The following is a 17589-nucleotide window of genomic DNA, read 5'->3' as shown; positions in this document are numbered from 1 at the left end:
ATACACATTTTTTTCATACTTTATGTCTCGATTTTCAAATAGATTTCAGTTGTTTATCTTAAACATAGTGCAAGCTCTCTTCTTCTGAAAATTGTTAGGTTTCAGTGCTTTTTACTAAAGATTGGATCACATAATACAGGTACACAATATGACATATGGTTTATAGTGAAATGACAATATACATTTACAGAAACTAATCTTACCATTCCATCAGATACCTCACAGCAGTTTTCTTGAGCCGCTTGTTTTGGACTGCAGTAAATTGTTATACGCTGAAGTTCAATCTATCACAGAAAATAATAAATGGAAATCAAAAAATGCGTCCTACTAAAAACAGAAATGCAGATCATACTGTGTTTGAAATTATTCGAACACAGACTGGTCCATCATACATAAAAAATACCATACATAATACCATTCATAAAAATACATTTCAATATTTTACAGCCCAGAATAACTTCTATTCGGACATCATTTTTGCTTGTTAAAACTGGAGATGTGCGCAGGGAACCGTGCTTTGGTTTTGATCATAAATCATCTTTGTGCTTTGGTTTTGGCAAAACCACCCTCAACTGTTTTGGTTCGGTTTCAGTTTTGGATATCTGAAAAAATGTATAAAAACAGCTAAAATCATGTAACTTGGACCCAGGGCCGATTAAGGTCTGTGGGAGCCCCTGGGCAACAAACTTGTGGGGGCCCCTATATACCACCATTTCTTGTCACCCTAGAAATATTTTTTTTCCTTTTTATTCACCTTAATGTCCCCAGTAGTAATGCCCTTCTTGCAATGCCCACTGTAGTAGTGCCCCTTATGCAATGTCCCCAGTAGCAGTGCCCCTTATGCGGTGCCCCCAGTAATGGTCCCCCCTATGCAGTGCCCACTGTAGTAGTCCCCCCTATGCAGTGCCCCCTGTAGTAATGCCTCTTATGCAGTGCCCCCAGTAGTGGTCCCCCTATGCAGTGCCCCTTATATAATGCCCCCAGTAGTGGTCCTTATATAGTGCCCCAGACCAAGTAGTGATCCCCCCCTATGCAGTGCCCCTTGTATAATTTCCCCAGCAGTGGTCCCCCTACACAGTGCCACTTATATAGTGCCCCCAGACCCAGTAGTGGTCCTCTCCTATGCAGTGCCCCTCATATAGTGCCCCAGTAGTAATCACCCCCTATGCATTGCCCCCGTAGTAGCTCCCCTATACAGTGCCCCCAGCATTGCCCTCAGTAGTAGTCCCCCCTATGCACGGACCCTAGTAGTGCCCCCCACTGCCTCCATGAAGCAGCCCCCTATACAGTGCACCTAGTAGTGCCCCCCCTATGCAGTGCCCCCTGTAGTGCCCCCCCCTATGCAGTGCCCCATACACACACACAAACACAAAAAAACTTAATTGAATCCCCGATCCTGACGCGACCGCCGCTGTCCGCTCCAAGTTCCGGCTCTTCTCCTGCACTATGGGAGAGACATCAGCGTCATGACGTCTCTCCCATCATCACCCGCTGAGGGGGGAGCCGGAAGGCGGAGCTCATGAGTGAGCTCCAGCCGGCTCCCTCCGTTGTACAGCAGCCAATGAGAGTCTCTCTCATCGGCTGCTGTAACAAACACACATCTGCCGCCTGTGGCTGTGTGTTTGTCACTGTGTAGTGTGGCCACGCTCACTGCGCTCTACACTACACTAGCAGTGGGGGCACTAGTGGCGGGTGCAGACAGCGGACCCCAGTGCAAGCCACCGGCTGCACCGCTGCTAGCAGGGTCCCCTCCATGGGTTGGGGCCCAGGGACGACTATCCCTGTCGCCCCCCCTGAATCCGGCCCTGCTTGGACCTGTTTTTGTACCTATAGTATAATTAACATCAATAACATTAATTTCCAGTCATTTTTAACCACCTCACAGTACCTGAAGTCACGAGGGAGGGACTTAAATGCAATCCAAAATATGCAAAGTCTAGTTTCCACATCTGAGTTCCAAACTTACGAGAAGACCCCAGTGTGATGACTCGGCTTTACTCAGAACCCCAAAGTGATCCGAGCAGGGTCTTGGTTTGACTAGGAACGCAATAGTTTGGGTGTATTCGGATTTCAGCAAAACCGAACCGCACATTTCTAGTTAAAACCCATGGGTTTAAACAGGAAATAATTGATTTTTTTCTGTGCCTCCCTGTTCTCTAGAGGATGTTTTTCTAGTGCTACAGTTCTTCTAGTTATTCTTTTTTTTTTAAATAAAAAGAAAACATAACAATTCAATATACTTGAGTCTGAACTATATTTATTATTTTTAAATTTTATATGCATTTTGTCAGCATGTAGATTATACAGTAGTCACTTTAAACTACATTTTTACAAATTAGCATTGCCATAACGTATGAATATACTGTATTTATGAAAGTTACTGCTTTGTAAACAGAAGACTGACAATCTTTTGTCTGAAGAAAATACACTAAGCTGTTCTATTCATATTCAAAATGTTTTTGGTCTTTGAGTAATGTTTTATCATGAATTGCATTTATGGTACCATGTAAATCTAACATTCAACTCATTTTCAAATCCCCAATGTTTGGCAACTGGCTTACGGCTGCTTATTGAATACAGTGGTTCTCAATTTTTGCTAATAGCTTTTTCAAAGGTCATCTTCTCTTGCTACTAGTTTCCCTAACATAATGTACATGCTTTGTTAATCACAGATAATTGCTGACCAACGCATGATGTTAGTCTGCCACTGTGATACCAAATAAATCCGTAACAACAACATACAATTAAAATCTAACAGGATGATTTAGCAGTGCTTCCAGAGATGTTAGCCTGTGTGTTTAGTATCTCACTTAATTAGTGTGGCAATCATTGCCTTTGACTATAAGCTATTAGACATTTCCACAAATATGTGCAAAATCAACATAATTTAAGCCTCTACATAAGCTCCATTAATTATGATTGCTCTAATATTGAACCATATGGGCTTGTGTATAATAATCCTGGCACATTGTCTAAAATTCCTCCATATTAAGGATGATTTTAACCAAATGTTATATTGTTAAATTGTATGTGAGATTATATCTTATTTGTCAATCTCTTGACAAGTACCTGCCCCTGCATCTGTAATGGTTGAGATATGACAGTATACATTTGATAGATGAGTTTCATATAAACCATATGACCTATGCATATAAACATATGTCTTATAACCCATGCACATATTAATCAATAACAGCCATTAATGCTGCCAACGGGGATTCCCCTTTGCTGCTAGAACAACCTCCACTCTTCTGGGAAGATGTTTGACTAGATTTTGAAACATGGCTGTGAGGATCCCATCCATTCAGCAACAAGAACATTAGGTCGGACACTGTTGGGCGACGAAGCCTGTCCTGCAGTCAGTGCTCCAAATCATCCCAAAAGTGTTTGATGAGGTTGAAGGCAGCACATCAAACTTGGTGAACCATTTTTTATTATGAACCTCGCTTTCTGCACATGGACATGCATATAAAGGAAAGGGCCTTCTCCAAACTGTTGCAAAAAAGTTGGAAACACACAATCCTCTAGAGCAGGAGTGGCCAACCCACGGCTCTCGAGCCACATGCGGCTCTTTGTGTGTTGTGATGTGGCTCCTGACTCCTGCACCTGGCACTTCTCCAGAGTCCAGACATCTGCAGCCTGCTTCCTCTGACAGGCGTGCCCATTGTTCAGAGAAGGCTTTACTTGTATCTGGGAGGTGCATGCCTCCACTCCGTGCGCGACGTGACATCACGTTGCATAATGACAGGCGGAGCTAGCAGCAGCCACATGGAGCATGGGAGCAGCTAGATGCCCTTCACCGAAAGGACACTGAAGTCATCAGAGCACGCGGACCCCAGAAGATGGAAGGCTCAGGGACTGACTTACTCAACAAGGTAAGAGCTGTGTGATGGTGGGTGGGGGCTGCCTGAGAGCTGCGGGGATGTTGCCTGCTGTCATGCTTATGGGGGCAGAGTGGGGCTGTCAAAATAATTCCAGAAGGGGGGGGTGCTGGCTGGAGTGACACATGAGGGGCCACTGCAGTGGCAGAAGGGGCTGAAATGTGGGCTGGAATTGCAAGGGAGGGCTGGAGTGACACATGGGTTATTTTATGTGTATCTGGCTTGCTTCCATGTATTTTATGTGGATTTGGCTTGTTTCGTGTATTTTAAGTGGATCGGGCTTGTTTCAGTGTATTTTATGTGGATCGGGCTTGTTTCAGTGTATTTTATGTGAACGTGGTTATAGTAAATGTTTTCTATATTGCTCTGGCTTTTTCTTTTACTTTAACAGTTACCTCCACGGAGATTGTGTGCATGGAGCATGGCCTTGTGACAGCCAGTACATGAGCGCGCATTATACTGGCTCTTCAACTGGGTTACAGATATTTTTCGGCTCTTTGCCTCTGACTGGTTGGCCACCCCTGTTCTAGAGTGTCATTCTATACTGTAGCAAACAAAAAAAAAATTCCCTTTACTGGAGGTAGGGGACCCAAGCCAAACCATGAAAAACAGCCGATTTTTTCTCCTACACCAAACATTTCCATTTGCAGTACTTATTCAAGTAGGAACATTCTCCTGGCTTCCACCAAACCCATTTTCATGTGTAAGAATGGCTGATGGTGAAGCTTGACTTGTTACTCCAGAGAACATGTTTTAAATGCTCTAGAGTTCAATTGTGCTGTGATTTACATTTGACATTGGGAATGGTGATCTGAGGCTTGTGTGTGACTACTCAGTCATTGAAATGCAAACCATGAAGCTCCAAACAGTTCTTGTACTGATGTTGTTTCCAGAGGCAGTTTGGAACTCAGTATTGATCCAGTAGTGAAGGCTGCAAATGAGAACCAGCTATTTTTAAGCAATATGTGCTTCAGCACTCAGCAGTACAGTTCTGGGAGCTTGTGTGGCCTTTGCTGCCGATGTATTGTTGCTCCTAGATTGTTGCCGTCAAAGTCAAATAATTGGATATGATCGCTTTACAATTATTATCTGACAATATAGTCGTCTACGGTCGAATGACATGTTACTAGAACTCTTTGCGTTGGTGCAATCCAATGTGCACAAATGCGAATCCACAATACACATACACTGACGCACATAACACACACACATATATATATATATCTATATAGATATATAGATATATATATATATACACATAGACGTTCGTATATATATTCACATACGTACAAGTAGACGCTCATATGCGTATTCACATACATACAGACACATATTTGCTATTTCAATACACAGACGCACATATGCGAATGCATACATATAAAATGGTTCCCACTTCCCACACATTATAGTTAATAACCAGAGTTATTAAAGGTATTTGTTAGCTAATAATCATGATGTGAAATGTACTTAAAGGAGATCTAAGGTTCAGAACACAGTGGACATGTCATGTTTGGTATCATACTAAATCCCTGTTTATTTGCAGACATCCATTTCTATCGGCAAAGAAGTTGCATCATGCGTCCGCTAGTTATGGATGATAGGGAGTTATTGAATAGAATATTATAACTTGTATGCAGTGTTGTAGCCAGTTTTAACCAGTTGTTCGGCGGGAAACTACACAATGTTGGCATTGGAGGATTGAGCCATACCACTGATGACACCGTATGAACTGACCAATGACCAGATTGACCAGAAGCAAGAACCAATGAGAACCTGTTTATTTGTCCCATGGTTAACTCTGAAACCTGTAAGGTATATAAGCTGTGGGCTGATCTCAGTGTACAGGCATCTTCTTGCGACCGCAGACTTCTGGATTGATGACTGTATACAGGGACCAGTGCGCACGCGTATGTATCGGGCTGTACTATTTTCATTGCTTTTTACTCTAATAGTTAAATCTTACATCGTGTTACCCCTTTTTACATAAATAACTTTTTGTGCTTTGGAACCACACGATTGGACTGGAAAGCAATTACTTCTTAAGTGACTTGCAGCGCTAAATATCGACTTATAGGAATCAATAGATGGGTGCTCGTGACTGATATCACGCTACCGGAAAACACGCATATCGTACGGATTTTGGTTCCTCAACAAAGGGTGAATGCGTCATACACGGGTAAGAACCAATCTGTTTAGCACTTTATGTTGTGAAACCAAATATCCGTTTTTGTGTAATCTAAGGAGCGCTGATTAGAATCCAGGGACAAGAAAGAAAAGTCAGTTTCTTTTATTGTCACTTTTGCGCTGCAATAGGCGATTCGCAAATAGCATATGCATCTTCCCTGTAGTACTGCCACATGTTCAAGCAATCATTTTGATAGTCTTATATCGCTTGTTAAAACCTCTGAATAGGTATTGTTACGAGGGAAAGCATTTTTCTGGCCAGAAAACAAAGGTATATGAATGTGAACGTATACTTGTGATGTGAAAAGGAAAAAAGAAAAATGGAGGTTTTTGCTTTTTGAACTGTTGAAAATAGACAGGGCTGGCAAGGTGTCCAAGAGGTGGGTAGGACAGCAGTAGCAGTATACATAGCAGGTATAACTGAGCGAGAAACTGGAGGTTGTTTCTCGGTCGACTTCAAATTGTAATCGCAAAGTCCATTGATAGGTTTGTGTCTCTGGGCAATGCGATCGGATTGCATGATTGTGTGAACCATGATTGTGAATTGGTTGTGGTGGAGGAAATCACTGGCAAGGTTAAGTGGAATACTTAAATTCTACCAGTGGAGAGTAACTCAAAGTAGAAAGCGGTCGGACAAAGCTGGGTATAATTTGTCCGGAAAGCAGAATAATTGCATAGGCTATTTTCTGTTTCCTCGCTGTGTACGCTAGCAAAAAAACGCGTAAAGGTCAGCGGTGCACAGCAGGTGGAAGTGAGGGCACGCAGCTTGTTTAATTCGTCCACCAGTCAAAATCTCTAGCGAAAGTAGCCAATCGTCCCAGATGGGTGCTAAGCAGTCGCTAGGGATGGTTGATGAGGTGCTGCTTATGAATGGGCCGACTGGTTCGGCAAGGTATATAATGAATGTGAAGTATGGTGCATACGCTAGAGCGTACTGCGACATATGGGTCAAGATGACCAAAGGATGTATGAAACCTTTTCCCAAAGTTGGCAGTTTTGATTCGGAGGTACTAAGTAATGTTAGAGACAACATGTTTAGTCAAATCTTTGAAGAAAAGAGTACAGTATAATGAATGTTTAAAGTTGTGGCAGCACGAGGGGAACACGTGGCAAGGTGGTGTATGCACGCTTCATAGCAGCATACTCTCACCGTTAGGCAGCGTGCACACACTGATAAGTAGCGTATTGATGCCACAAAATGGCGCACACACATGGCAAAGTAGCACGCCACAAAACAGCAAGTCACCAGGTAGTGTACCCATGCTGCAAGGTAGCGTTACCGCACATAAAGAAGAGAGCACATGCGCACCTCCACCGCCATATGTGGCCGCAGGTAAAAGTACAGCCGATATCAAAAATAAAACAATCATAACAAGTAACTTATACCCTGTTTTAAGTCACCTCAAGGAAAATTTTATTGTAGAAGATGATGAACCTACTGTAATTTCAGCCATTGCACATGCTGTTTATATACTAGATGTTCCACAGAGAGGAAAGGCAGCGATCCAACCAGCAGGGGCAGCAGCTGAAATTGGTGAGAGTAGTGGAGACCGTGCTAGAAGAGGTTACCAACAAGACCATACTAGCAATGGGAGTAACGGGGAGGGTACAGCATTACCCTTTAACCAGATCTGCAAATGTTACTATAAGGCCACTGCAAACCAAGCATTCCTTCCTCCTGGCAGCAGCGGCTCCTACTATCCTGCTGGGAAGGGATTTGCTGTGTAAAATGGGATGTGTCATATACTGTATCCCTGATGGTATATTCCTAGATATACCGGAAAAGGTTGCGCATGATGTACAGGTTATATTGGACACACCACAAAGATTAATGTTGCACTCGTGCTCGAACAAAGTCCATCTCAGGTAAAAGAGATGTTATTGCAAATACCGGGTTCCCTCTGGACCAAAGATGGACAGGATACTGGATTGATGGCAAATGTACCCCTGTAATTCTTAACTTGAAGAGTGGTAGGCAGGCTCCAAAAATCCCTCAGTACCCATTAAAGCCTGAGGTGGAGCTAGGAGTCCCGTAATTGTGAGGTTATTGCAACAAGGGATTTTAATTCGTACAGCTAGTCCAGTCAACAGTCCCATTTTTCCAGTGAAGAAGGCTGGGGGAAGGGGCTATTGATTAGTACAGGATCTTAGGGGGGTTAACAAAGTTGTGGAAAGTCAATTTCCCATAGTGCCCAATCCAGCTGTCATCCTCATGCAGATTCCACCGTCTGCTACTCATTTTACTGTCATTGATTTATGTCCTGCTTTCTTCTCTGTTCCTCTTCATCCTGACTGTCAATATCCATTTGCATTTTCCTACAGAGGGGTACAATATACATGGACACAATTGCCCCAGGGTTTCATAGATAGCCCCAGTATTTTCTCTCAGGCCTTACACGACTGTTTGCAATCTTTTCAACCAAGCAATGGGTCTGTCCTCATTCAATATGTAGATGATTTGTTGTTGTGCTCTGATTCATTTATGTCATGTTTAAATGATACTAAACTGTTGTTGGTTCATCTTTCACAAACAGGGCACAAGGTTGCAAAGGACAAATTACAGCAATGCCAGACTAAGGTCAAATACTTGGGACACTATCTAACCCAGGGGCTAAGACACTTGAAAACAGACAGATTTTAGGCCATACAGTCCATGACACTGCCACAAAACCAGCAGCAAAACCGTACCTTCTTGGGCATGTGTGGATACTGCAGGACATGGATCCCAGGTTTTTCTATTTTGGCATTACCATTGCAGGACTTAGTTTCATCCTCAAAACCCGACCATGTCATACACACTGAGGAAACAGCAGGCTTTCCTTAACTTTAAGGATAGTCTGATGAGAGCACCTGCCTTGGGAATACCAGATTATGAAAAACCCTTTGAGTTATATTGTATGGAAGCTGATGGCTGTGCAGCAGGTGTCCTCACACAGAAACATGGTGATGCTAGCAGACCTGTAGCATACTACAGTGCACAATTGGACACTGTGGAAAGATCACTCCCTATGTGTTTAAGAAGTGTAGCTGCAACTGCTCTTTTGGTAAACAAGAGTGAGGATGTAGTATTAGGGCATGATACAACTGTCTATATACCGCATGCAGTATCTGCTTTGTTGAATTCAGCCCAAACCAGACATGTCTCTTCAGCAAGGTTCACAAAACGGGAACTAGCTCTGATGGCACCTGCAAATATTACCATTAAACGGTGCAATATGTTAAATCCAGCAACGTACTTACCATATGTGCCTCGAGATGTACAAAGGGTGGAAGGAGGAGAGTTTCTGGTTGAAGGTGAGTTTTGCAGGTATACTGACACACATGATTGAATGGAATATTTGAATCAGACCTTTACTGCAAGACCAGACATACATGACACACCATTAGAAGATGTAGATTTGATGTTTTACATGGATGGGAGTTGTCATAGACAGACAGACACAGGAGAATTATGCACAGGTTATGCTGTTGTAAATGATGAGGATGTTGTAGAAGCTGAACCACTTGGTCCACCTCACTCAGCCCAGAACTGGTGGCATTAAGGAGAGCGTGTGAGTTGGCAGAAGTTAAATCAGCTAACATATACACTGATTCTAGGTACTGTATGCCTTCGGGGTAGTACATGATTTTGGGGCTCTTTGGCATCTTAGGAACTTTATGACAGCAGCAGGCACACCAGTAGCACATTCACAACACATAAAAGGACTTCTGACAGCAATGCAGTTACCAAAGGCAGCAGCTATCATCAAATGCAAAGCCCACACATGCGAAGAAGACCCGGTGTCAATGGGCAATGACAGAGCAGATGAATTTGCAAAATGGGCAGCAGGGTTACGCATAAATATAACAACTAACAAAGTGATGGTCTTCCACACAATAGACACACAGAAATTAATTGAAATGCAAGATTTGTGTTCCCTACAGGAAAAGGCAGTCTGGAGATCGAAGGGATGTGGTCAGGAGTCCTCAGGACTCTGGAGAGATGGACAAGGTAGGCCTGTTGCTCCCAGGGCATACAACCCAAGCTTGACTGAGGCAGCGCATGGTCTGACTCACCTTGGAAAAGAAGGTATGTGCAAGTTGGTCAGAGCATATTGGTGTGCACCAGGCTTTTCTTCTCAAGCTGGAAAGAAAGCAATGTCCTGTCTGACTTGTTTGAGGAAAATGTTGGGAAGCCAATACCAACTGAGCCATCCCATATCCCTCCGACAGATGGTTCTTTTCAGGTAATACAAATTGACTTCATTCAATTACCACCTTGCAGGAATCTCAAGTATGTATTAGTTTGTACTGATGTATTTTCTAATTGGGTAGAGGCATATCCAGCTGCCACTAGTACTGCTGTTTTTATTGCTAAAAAGATTGTTCAGGAGTTTGTATGCAGATACGGTATCCCTAGAATCATAGAAAGTGATAGGGGTACTCATTTCACTGGTGATGTTTTCCACAACATTTGTAAGCTAATGGGAATCAATAGTAGACTTCACACCCCCTACCGACCACAAGCCAGTGCGAAGGTGGAGAGAGTGAAAGGTACTATTAAGAATAAACTGAGTTAGATCATGGCTGAAACTGGATTAGGATGGCCAGAAGCCTTACCGTTTATCCTCCATAGCATCAGAACCACTCCCAGATCTCCTCTTAATCTGTCCCCCTTTGAGATACTGTTTGGAAGGCAACCTTATTTGATTGATTGAAGTCCACAGGATGATTTGAAGTGTAATAATGAGGTTACTGTGCAATATCTTATCAAAATGAGTAGACAGCTGAAACAACAGTAACAGAAACTGACAATGTTGTTATCTGATATGCCATAAACAAACTGTCATGATGTTGAACCTGGAGAATATGTTATGATCCAAAATTTCTTATGCTCAGCTTTTTTGACAGACCAGTGGGAAGGTCCTTACCAGGTGTTGATGACAAGTACCAGATCTTTGAAGGTAGCAGAAAGAGATACCTGAGTCCATTCCACTCACTGCAGAAAGGTCAACTACCCAAAGGAGGTACAAGGCGAAGTCGAGACAGACAACGTGCACATTTCTATTGCGAGCCTGTTCCGGGAGAACTAAAGACTGCAGTGAAAACATCTGAGCCAGAGACGTGTACAGATTACTATTGTATTTGTGAGTACTGTGGATCCCTAGTTGATGAGAAATGCATCCAACGATGCCATTCCAAGAGTAGTCTGTATTTGGGCGAGCATCCTTTAGAGGATTACCATTCCTTAGTGGGTAAGGTCTTAAACCAGACTGAATGTTGGGTGTGCACTCATGTGCCTTAGGGACAACATAATGTAGGATTAGTACCATTCCCATTAAATATCTCTGAGGTCCTTGAATTATAAGGAGGGAGGTCCATAGACGGGAAGTATAACATCACGAGGTCCCCTAGTTTAAAGCTGCACCAATACTCCATAGATCGGTCTTTGCTGTGTCTGAACATTTCATACATAGAAAGACTGGAGAATTGGGAAGCAGACTTATTGGATCAGACAATGGCTCGCCACACCATTAGTGATAAACACCAGAGCTGAGGACATAGGAACAAACTGAATGTGGTATCTATTGGAAAAGTTCCTATGGATTATTTTAAAAATGTTATTCAGGTTGAAACATGTCTTGAGCAGATGAGGACAATAGGCATAGGTAGTTTTGTTAAAATGTTATGTGATATTGTGCAGGATTGTAATATACCATATGTCCTCCCAGATAATGTATACTATGTTTGTGGAAGAAGGGCATATTCTTGGTTATCTCCAAGTTCCAAGGGTTTATGTTTTATAGGTAAATTGGTCCCAGAGATAATGACCCTAACACATGATGAAATGATTAGTATAAGGTTGATAAAGAACTGCATTACAATCCTGAAATTGAATGTACCATCAGATAATAACATGCGAATAGGCTTGGTCATGTATAATAAAATATATTGTAAATGTTCCGCTAAACATCACAGATAATGTAATCTCAATTCTCCCAAACCTCCTTTATAGGTTCGATGAGGTCCCACATTCTACCATTGGTTCTCTATAGATCCGCTGAGTGCATACAAGGGTTGTTTTACCCTTTCTTGAAACACATTATTGATGGTTCAATGACCGAATTGTGTCATACTGTCTAGAACATTAGATAATAATTTATTATGCATGACTAAAAAGGTTAAGAATAGAATGTAATAGTTTTATGTTTGCTATCAAAGGGTGGACTGTCAAAGTCAAATAATTGGATATGATTGCTTTACAATTATTCTCTGACAATATAGTCATCTACGGTTGGATGACGTGTTACTAGGACGCTACTTAGCGTCAGTGCAATCCAATGCGCACAAATGCGAATCCACAATACACATACACTGACGCACATAATGCACACATATATATATTTATATATATATATATACACATAGACATTCATATATATACATTCACATACGTACACGTAGACGCTCATATGCGTATTCACATACATACATATTTGCTATTTCAATACACAGACGTAGATATGCGAATGCATACATATAAAATGGTTCCCACACATTATAGTTAATAACCAGAGTTATTAAAGGTATTTGTTAGCTAATAATTATGATGTGAAATGTACTTAAAGGAGATCTAAGGTTCTAAGATCTAATACAGTGGACATGTCATGTAAATCCCTGTTTATTTGCAGACATCCGTTTCTATCGGCAAAGAAGTAGCATCATGCGTCCGCTAGTTATGGATGATAGGGAGTTATTAAATAGAATGTTATAACTTGTATGCAGTGTTGTAGCCAGTTTTAAGCAGTTGTTCGGCGGGAAACTACACAATGTTGGCATTGGAGGATTGAGCCATACCCCTGATGACACCGTATGAACTGACCAATGACCAGATTGACCAGAAGCAAGAACCAATGAGAACCTGTTAATTTGTCCCATGGTTAACTCTGAAACCTGTAAGGTATATAAGCTGTGGGCTGATCTCAGTGTACAGGCATCTTCTTGCGACCGCAGACTTCTGGATTGATGACTGTATACTGGGACCAGTGCGCACGCGTATGTATCGGGTGTACTATTTTCATTGTTTTTTACTCTAATAGTTAAATCTTACATCGTGTTACCCCTTTTTACATAAATATCTTTTTGTGTTTTGGAACCACACGATTGAACTGGAAAGCAATTCTTTCTTAAGCGACTTGCAGTGATAAATAGCGACTTATAGGCATCAATATTGCATTTCATCCTTATAAATGCTGCAGGCAGCCGCATTTTGGGGCTAATTAAATAGCCCCAAGGGTCAATTAGCCCACGGTAAATTTTTGCGACTAATTGTATTCCCCCCTAAGGGCCATATTCAATTAGAGGCGAAAAGTGCCATTTGGCGAAAAAGTTTCCGTGGATTCGGACTTTCACCTGTTTTCAAAGTATCTCCATATTCAATTGCAGGACAATTTCGCCTAAGCAGAAAGTCAGTGCAATGTAACAGGTGGAAAAGTATCTCCTATGAATAGCAGGAGAAAAAAAGTGCAAAATCATTATTTTGTGGTGCAAATGTGGGGAAATTTAAAAAAAATGACCCCTGAACACCTCAAAAAAGTATTTTCGTTTTGGGGGTGAAAAAGTAAAAAGTGGGGGGACAAGCATAAAACCTAGCGAAATAGACTTCTTGGGGGTCTGCAAGGATGGGTCAGGTGTTTTTAGGATTGCAGGTGCATACCGCAGGTGCGTTTTTTATGTTTTTTAAAAGTTTACTTTAGAAACATAAAAATATGCTAGCTTCCATTTTCACGTACCCCAAATTTGACTGGACTACTTATTTTCACCAAAAAATATTGCTTTATGGCATTCTTCACCACTTTAACAAAGATGCTAATAAGAAGCAATTTAAACTACTTAAGTACCCCAAACACTTTTGTTAGGGCTAGTACACATCTACATTGATTCCCTATGTTAATGTATATTTATTTGGGGTACTGACTGATTTCCCCACTACTAACAGTACTTTCCGCTTGTTCCGCATTCACCGCTTTCCATTTTTTGCCTGTTTTGGAATTGAATAGGGTGAAAAGCGGGGACACGCACGAAAAGTTTTTGCCTCTGAAACAGGCGAAGGAAAGTCGGACAGGCAAAAGTTTTCCAACTTTTCGCCTCTAATTGAATACGGGCCTAAGTTTCAAAAGTATATTGGACAAGAGTCAGAATATATTTTTGTTATATTTTTTTATTTCCTGAATTTCTTTTGTACCCCATTGTGTGGTGTGAGGGACTACAGTCTGTATACAATAGGAATGTTTAGAAGAGTCGTATTCTATGAGTTCTGATGTGAGAAAGAAAATGAAGGCACTTGGGAGCCACAGACTGAGAGACAGACAGTGAAAGGTGCATGATCTACCAACAGCACAGGTGCTGTAAACAAAAAAATCCAACCTTATTTTAGTTTGGCCTACAACTTTATTTTAGCTGTGGATTACTACTTTCCAGCATTATGGAGAGTTACAGTAAATTTATGTAACGTCAAAGTTAAACAAAATGAGATAATGGGACAGCTATGGTACAGTTATTTAAATGGGTAACTTCTCCACGGGTCCATTTTGTCACACTTTTCACTGCTTGATACATAAACCCCATAGTGAGTATACATCAGAAAGGTTCTAAATTGATCAACGATGAGCATGGACCTTATCTTTTGTAACCAATTTATATCTTAAAAACTTGCTATTTTCACCTTTTTACAGTTTTCTAAATCACTGACAATCACATTATTTGGGGGAGTGATATGTGCAACATTGTTGGCAGAAGAACTGGAGGAACACAATGATGGAAACATCTAGTAAACATTAATTTTTCATTTTATATATCTATAATATATTAATAGAATTATTTTAACCTTCTAGTCCATGTTCTACTTTAAGGAATAAATGCCATGAAATGCAGGATAAACAGCTTCAGGATACCGGACAGAAATGTAATGACGCAGTGAAATATTATAAAGCATATATCTAAACATTCATTCACTTAGAGAGCTGAAAAGGCTTATCTCATAATTTATTGCTATGTTGCTTATTATTGCTCATGTCAGTGCTATAAATACTATGTGAAAAGCAACAAGTAATATGTGCTTGTCCACTTTATACATCTGATAGAATGCTATTGGGTTATATTTTATCAGTGACAGTAATAGTAGGCGAGATAGGAGATGAATATTCAATGCCAGGAATGTTGACTCACGAACTGCAGCCATGATCAATGGGCAATAGACAGTTTATGTCTCAGCATAATGCTGCACATGCTATATATGCCTCTTAGCTGTTCACATTAAGAAGATGTAGTGTACATACATCAAATGATATTCTACAACTGTTCCAATATGTGTGTACGTCTGATTAGGAGATTTTAACCTCATTCTATATAAAATGTCTATTATGTTTCATCCACTTATATTTCTATGTGATTGCATACAAGGTACAAATGGTGATGTATCTTTATGAAAACACAGACTTCATAAACACCTTATTATGATCAGACTCAGGTTTAAACCATTTATATAGTAGTCAACTTAGGTAGCATTGAGGGCAAAAGAGGACATACTAAAATGTTTTCTTGTGGAGAGTCTCAGATTACAGACTCCTTCACAACAGCCACTGAGGATACTATCTTTTATCAGGAAGAATCATATTCTTTGTCAGTCCATTTTTACTTTTACCTGTAGTATTTCTTTTACAATGCTCTATACTAGGTGAGCGGGTTCGGTTTTACTCGGTTTTACTCGGTTCTTATCGCCACTTTACCGCAATTTCGGCTCGATTTCATTCGCTATCCAAAACACGTGTTCGGCGATAGCCAATAAAAAGATCTGAGTAAAACCGAGTAAAACCGAACCCGCTCACCCCTACTCTATACACATAACATGTAAAATGGTGATCAAACTGGAATATATGTAAGGTCTATTTGGAAAATTTTGTTTAAATACCTTCAGAAATTAGGATCTACGAAATACAAAGTATCCAAATGAGTTCAATTTATAAAACATTCTTTAAGGTTCTACATTACCATAGTGACAAAATGAATTCAACATTTAAATAACAAATAACACTAAGAACTCTGTCACACATGTACAAAATGCATTTATTTACAAATGCCTGTTGCAAAATATGCACATATATAATGACAAGTAAACATTGCCATGTTAGATTTTTAGGTATATTTGTAATATTATGCAAACAGTATGTGAAGGCTGTTTTTTTAAGAAATGTCCTTGTAAAAGTAGTATTTGGGCACTTAAAAAATTGGGCCTTTTCAAAGATGTGCATAGAGCTTAAAATATGCTCATCACATATACTTTACTGTATATAGCTGTATGTATATTTACAAAATACAGATTTACGCTAAATCGGCATTTGTACTTTATTTTAAAGTATTAAATACCAATACCTTGTTTTCTTTACTATTGAACACTCTTAAAATCATTAACCATATGAGTGAAACCTCTGATATAACGATATCATCTGATATTTGTTCCAAGACACCCAGTGATGGTTCTAGGGGCGGGCAAGCAGGGGCTGTCATCCAGGGTGCTGCAGCCTGAGGGTGCAGCCGACGCCGACTGATCTGACAGCGCCTGCCCGTTCTTGCCCGCCACCATATTTACAAGATGCAGCGGTGCATCCGTTGCATTGCACCAGTGCCCTCTGCCGATGACACCTGCTATGTTCAGTCGGGGAAGTTTAAAAAATGTGTGGCAAGATGTCATTATGCAGCCATGTATTCTCGCAAGCTCGCAGTGGGGTGTGAAGTGGCTGCTGATGGAGAGCCTGGACGGATGCCAGCTTAAGACACTGGACTCCCTGGACATGGACAACATATGTGGCAATGGCAGCTAGTTTGAAGATTGGTGTTGTCTGGGCATTACTGTGTGGAGTATAATGTGGTGCAGTGGGCATTACTGTGAGGGACATAATGTGGTGCAGTGGGCATTACTGAGAGGGGCATAGGACCTGATTCAGAGACGCTCGTAAGCGGCCGCTCATTCGCTCCGAGCGATGTTTGCCCAACTGCACATGCGTACGGATCGTAATACGCATGCGCGAACCAGTCAGTGTGGCCGAAATTCGTTTGTTCGCTAAATAGTGAATGCCTGCTATTTTGAGTGACAGAATGAGGCGTATGTGGGTGGTAACAGGGGAAGGTGCTTGAAAACGGGGAGTGGAGATCCGAACGCAGGCGTGCTTAAAGGTCAAAACGGGTGTTTTAAGGGTGTGCATAATTAATACAGCAGCGTCATTGACCACGTCACTGGGTTATTTTATAGCCAGAACTGCTCGCAAGATTGTGGTAGCAAAAACCAACCACAAGAATAGCGAGCAGTTCATACGCTGGTCGATGTACTCGATTAATCTAATAAATAGCGGACATGACGTAGGATGCGAGCGGCCAGGGCGCGTATTTTTAAAAAAAACGACCGCAAGTTTTGTTCGCTCGTTCAGACATAGAGGCGTGAACAGACCGCAAAGAGCGAATGGTTCATTTGAATAGCCACCCCTATTTT

At 41.2% G+C, this 17589-nt stretch overlaps 1 protein-coding gene across 6 annotated transcripts in view; it reads right to left on the bottom strand.

Moving 5' to 3' along the window:
• Positions 1-17589, bottom strand: part of COL19A1 (collagen type XIX alpha 1 chain) — a 762134-nt gene that overhangs the window by 555775 nt on the left and 188770 nt on the right. For all 6 annotated transcript variants that reach the window (XR_015878306.1, XM_088471134.1, XM_088471139.1 and 3 more), the window contains exon 7: positions 204-284. Coding sequence is in view for 5 of the 6 variants with exons in the window: in XM_088471134.1 (XP_088327260.1) it covers positions 204-284 (81 nt within the window). In the remaining variant the exon portion in view is untranslated. The remainder of the gene's footprint in view (positions 1-203; positions 285-17589) is intronic.

This window comes from Taudactylus pleione, unplaced genomic scaffold (genome assembly GCF_031769625.1).
Source record: "Taudactylus pleione unplaced genomic scaffold, aTauple2 ptg000015l, whole genome shotgun sequence".
Lineage (NCBI taxonomy): Eukaryota > Metazoa > Chordata > Amphibia > Anura > Myobatrachidae > Taudactylus > Taudactylus pleione.
Note: the sequence above shows the minus strand (reverse complement) of the source record. Positions and strands in the feature narration are given on the sequence as shown.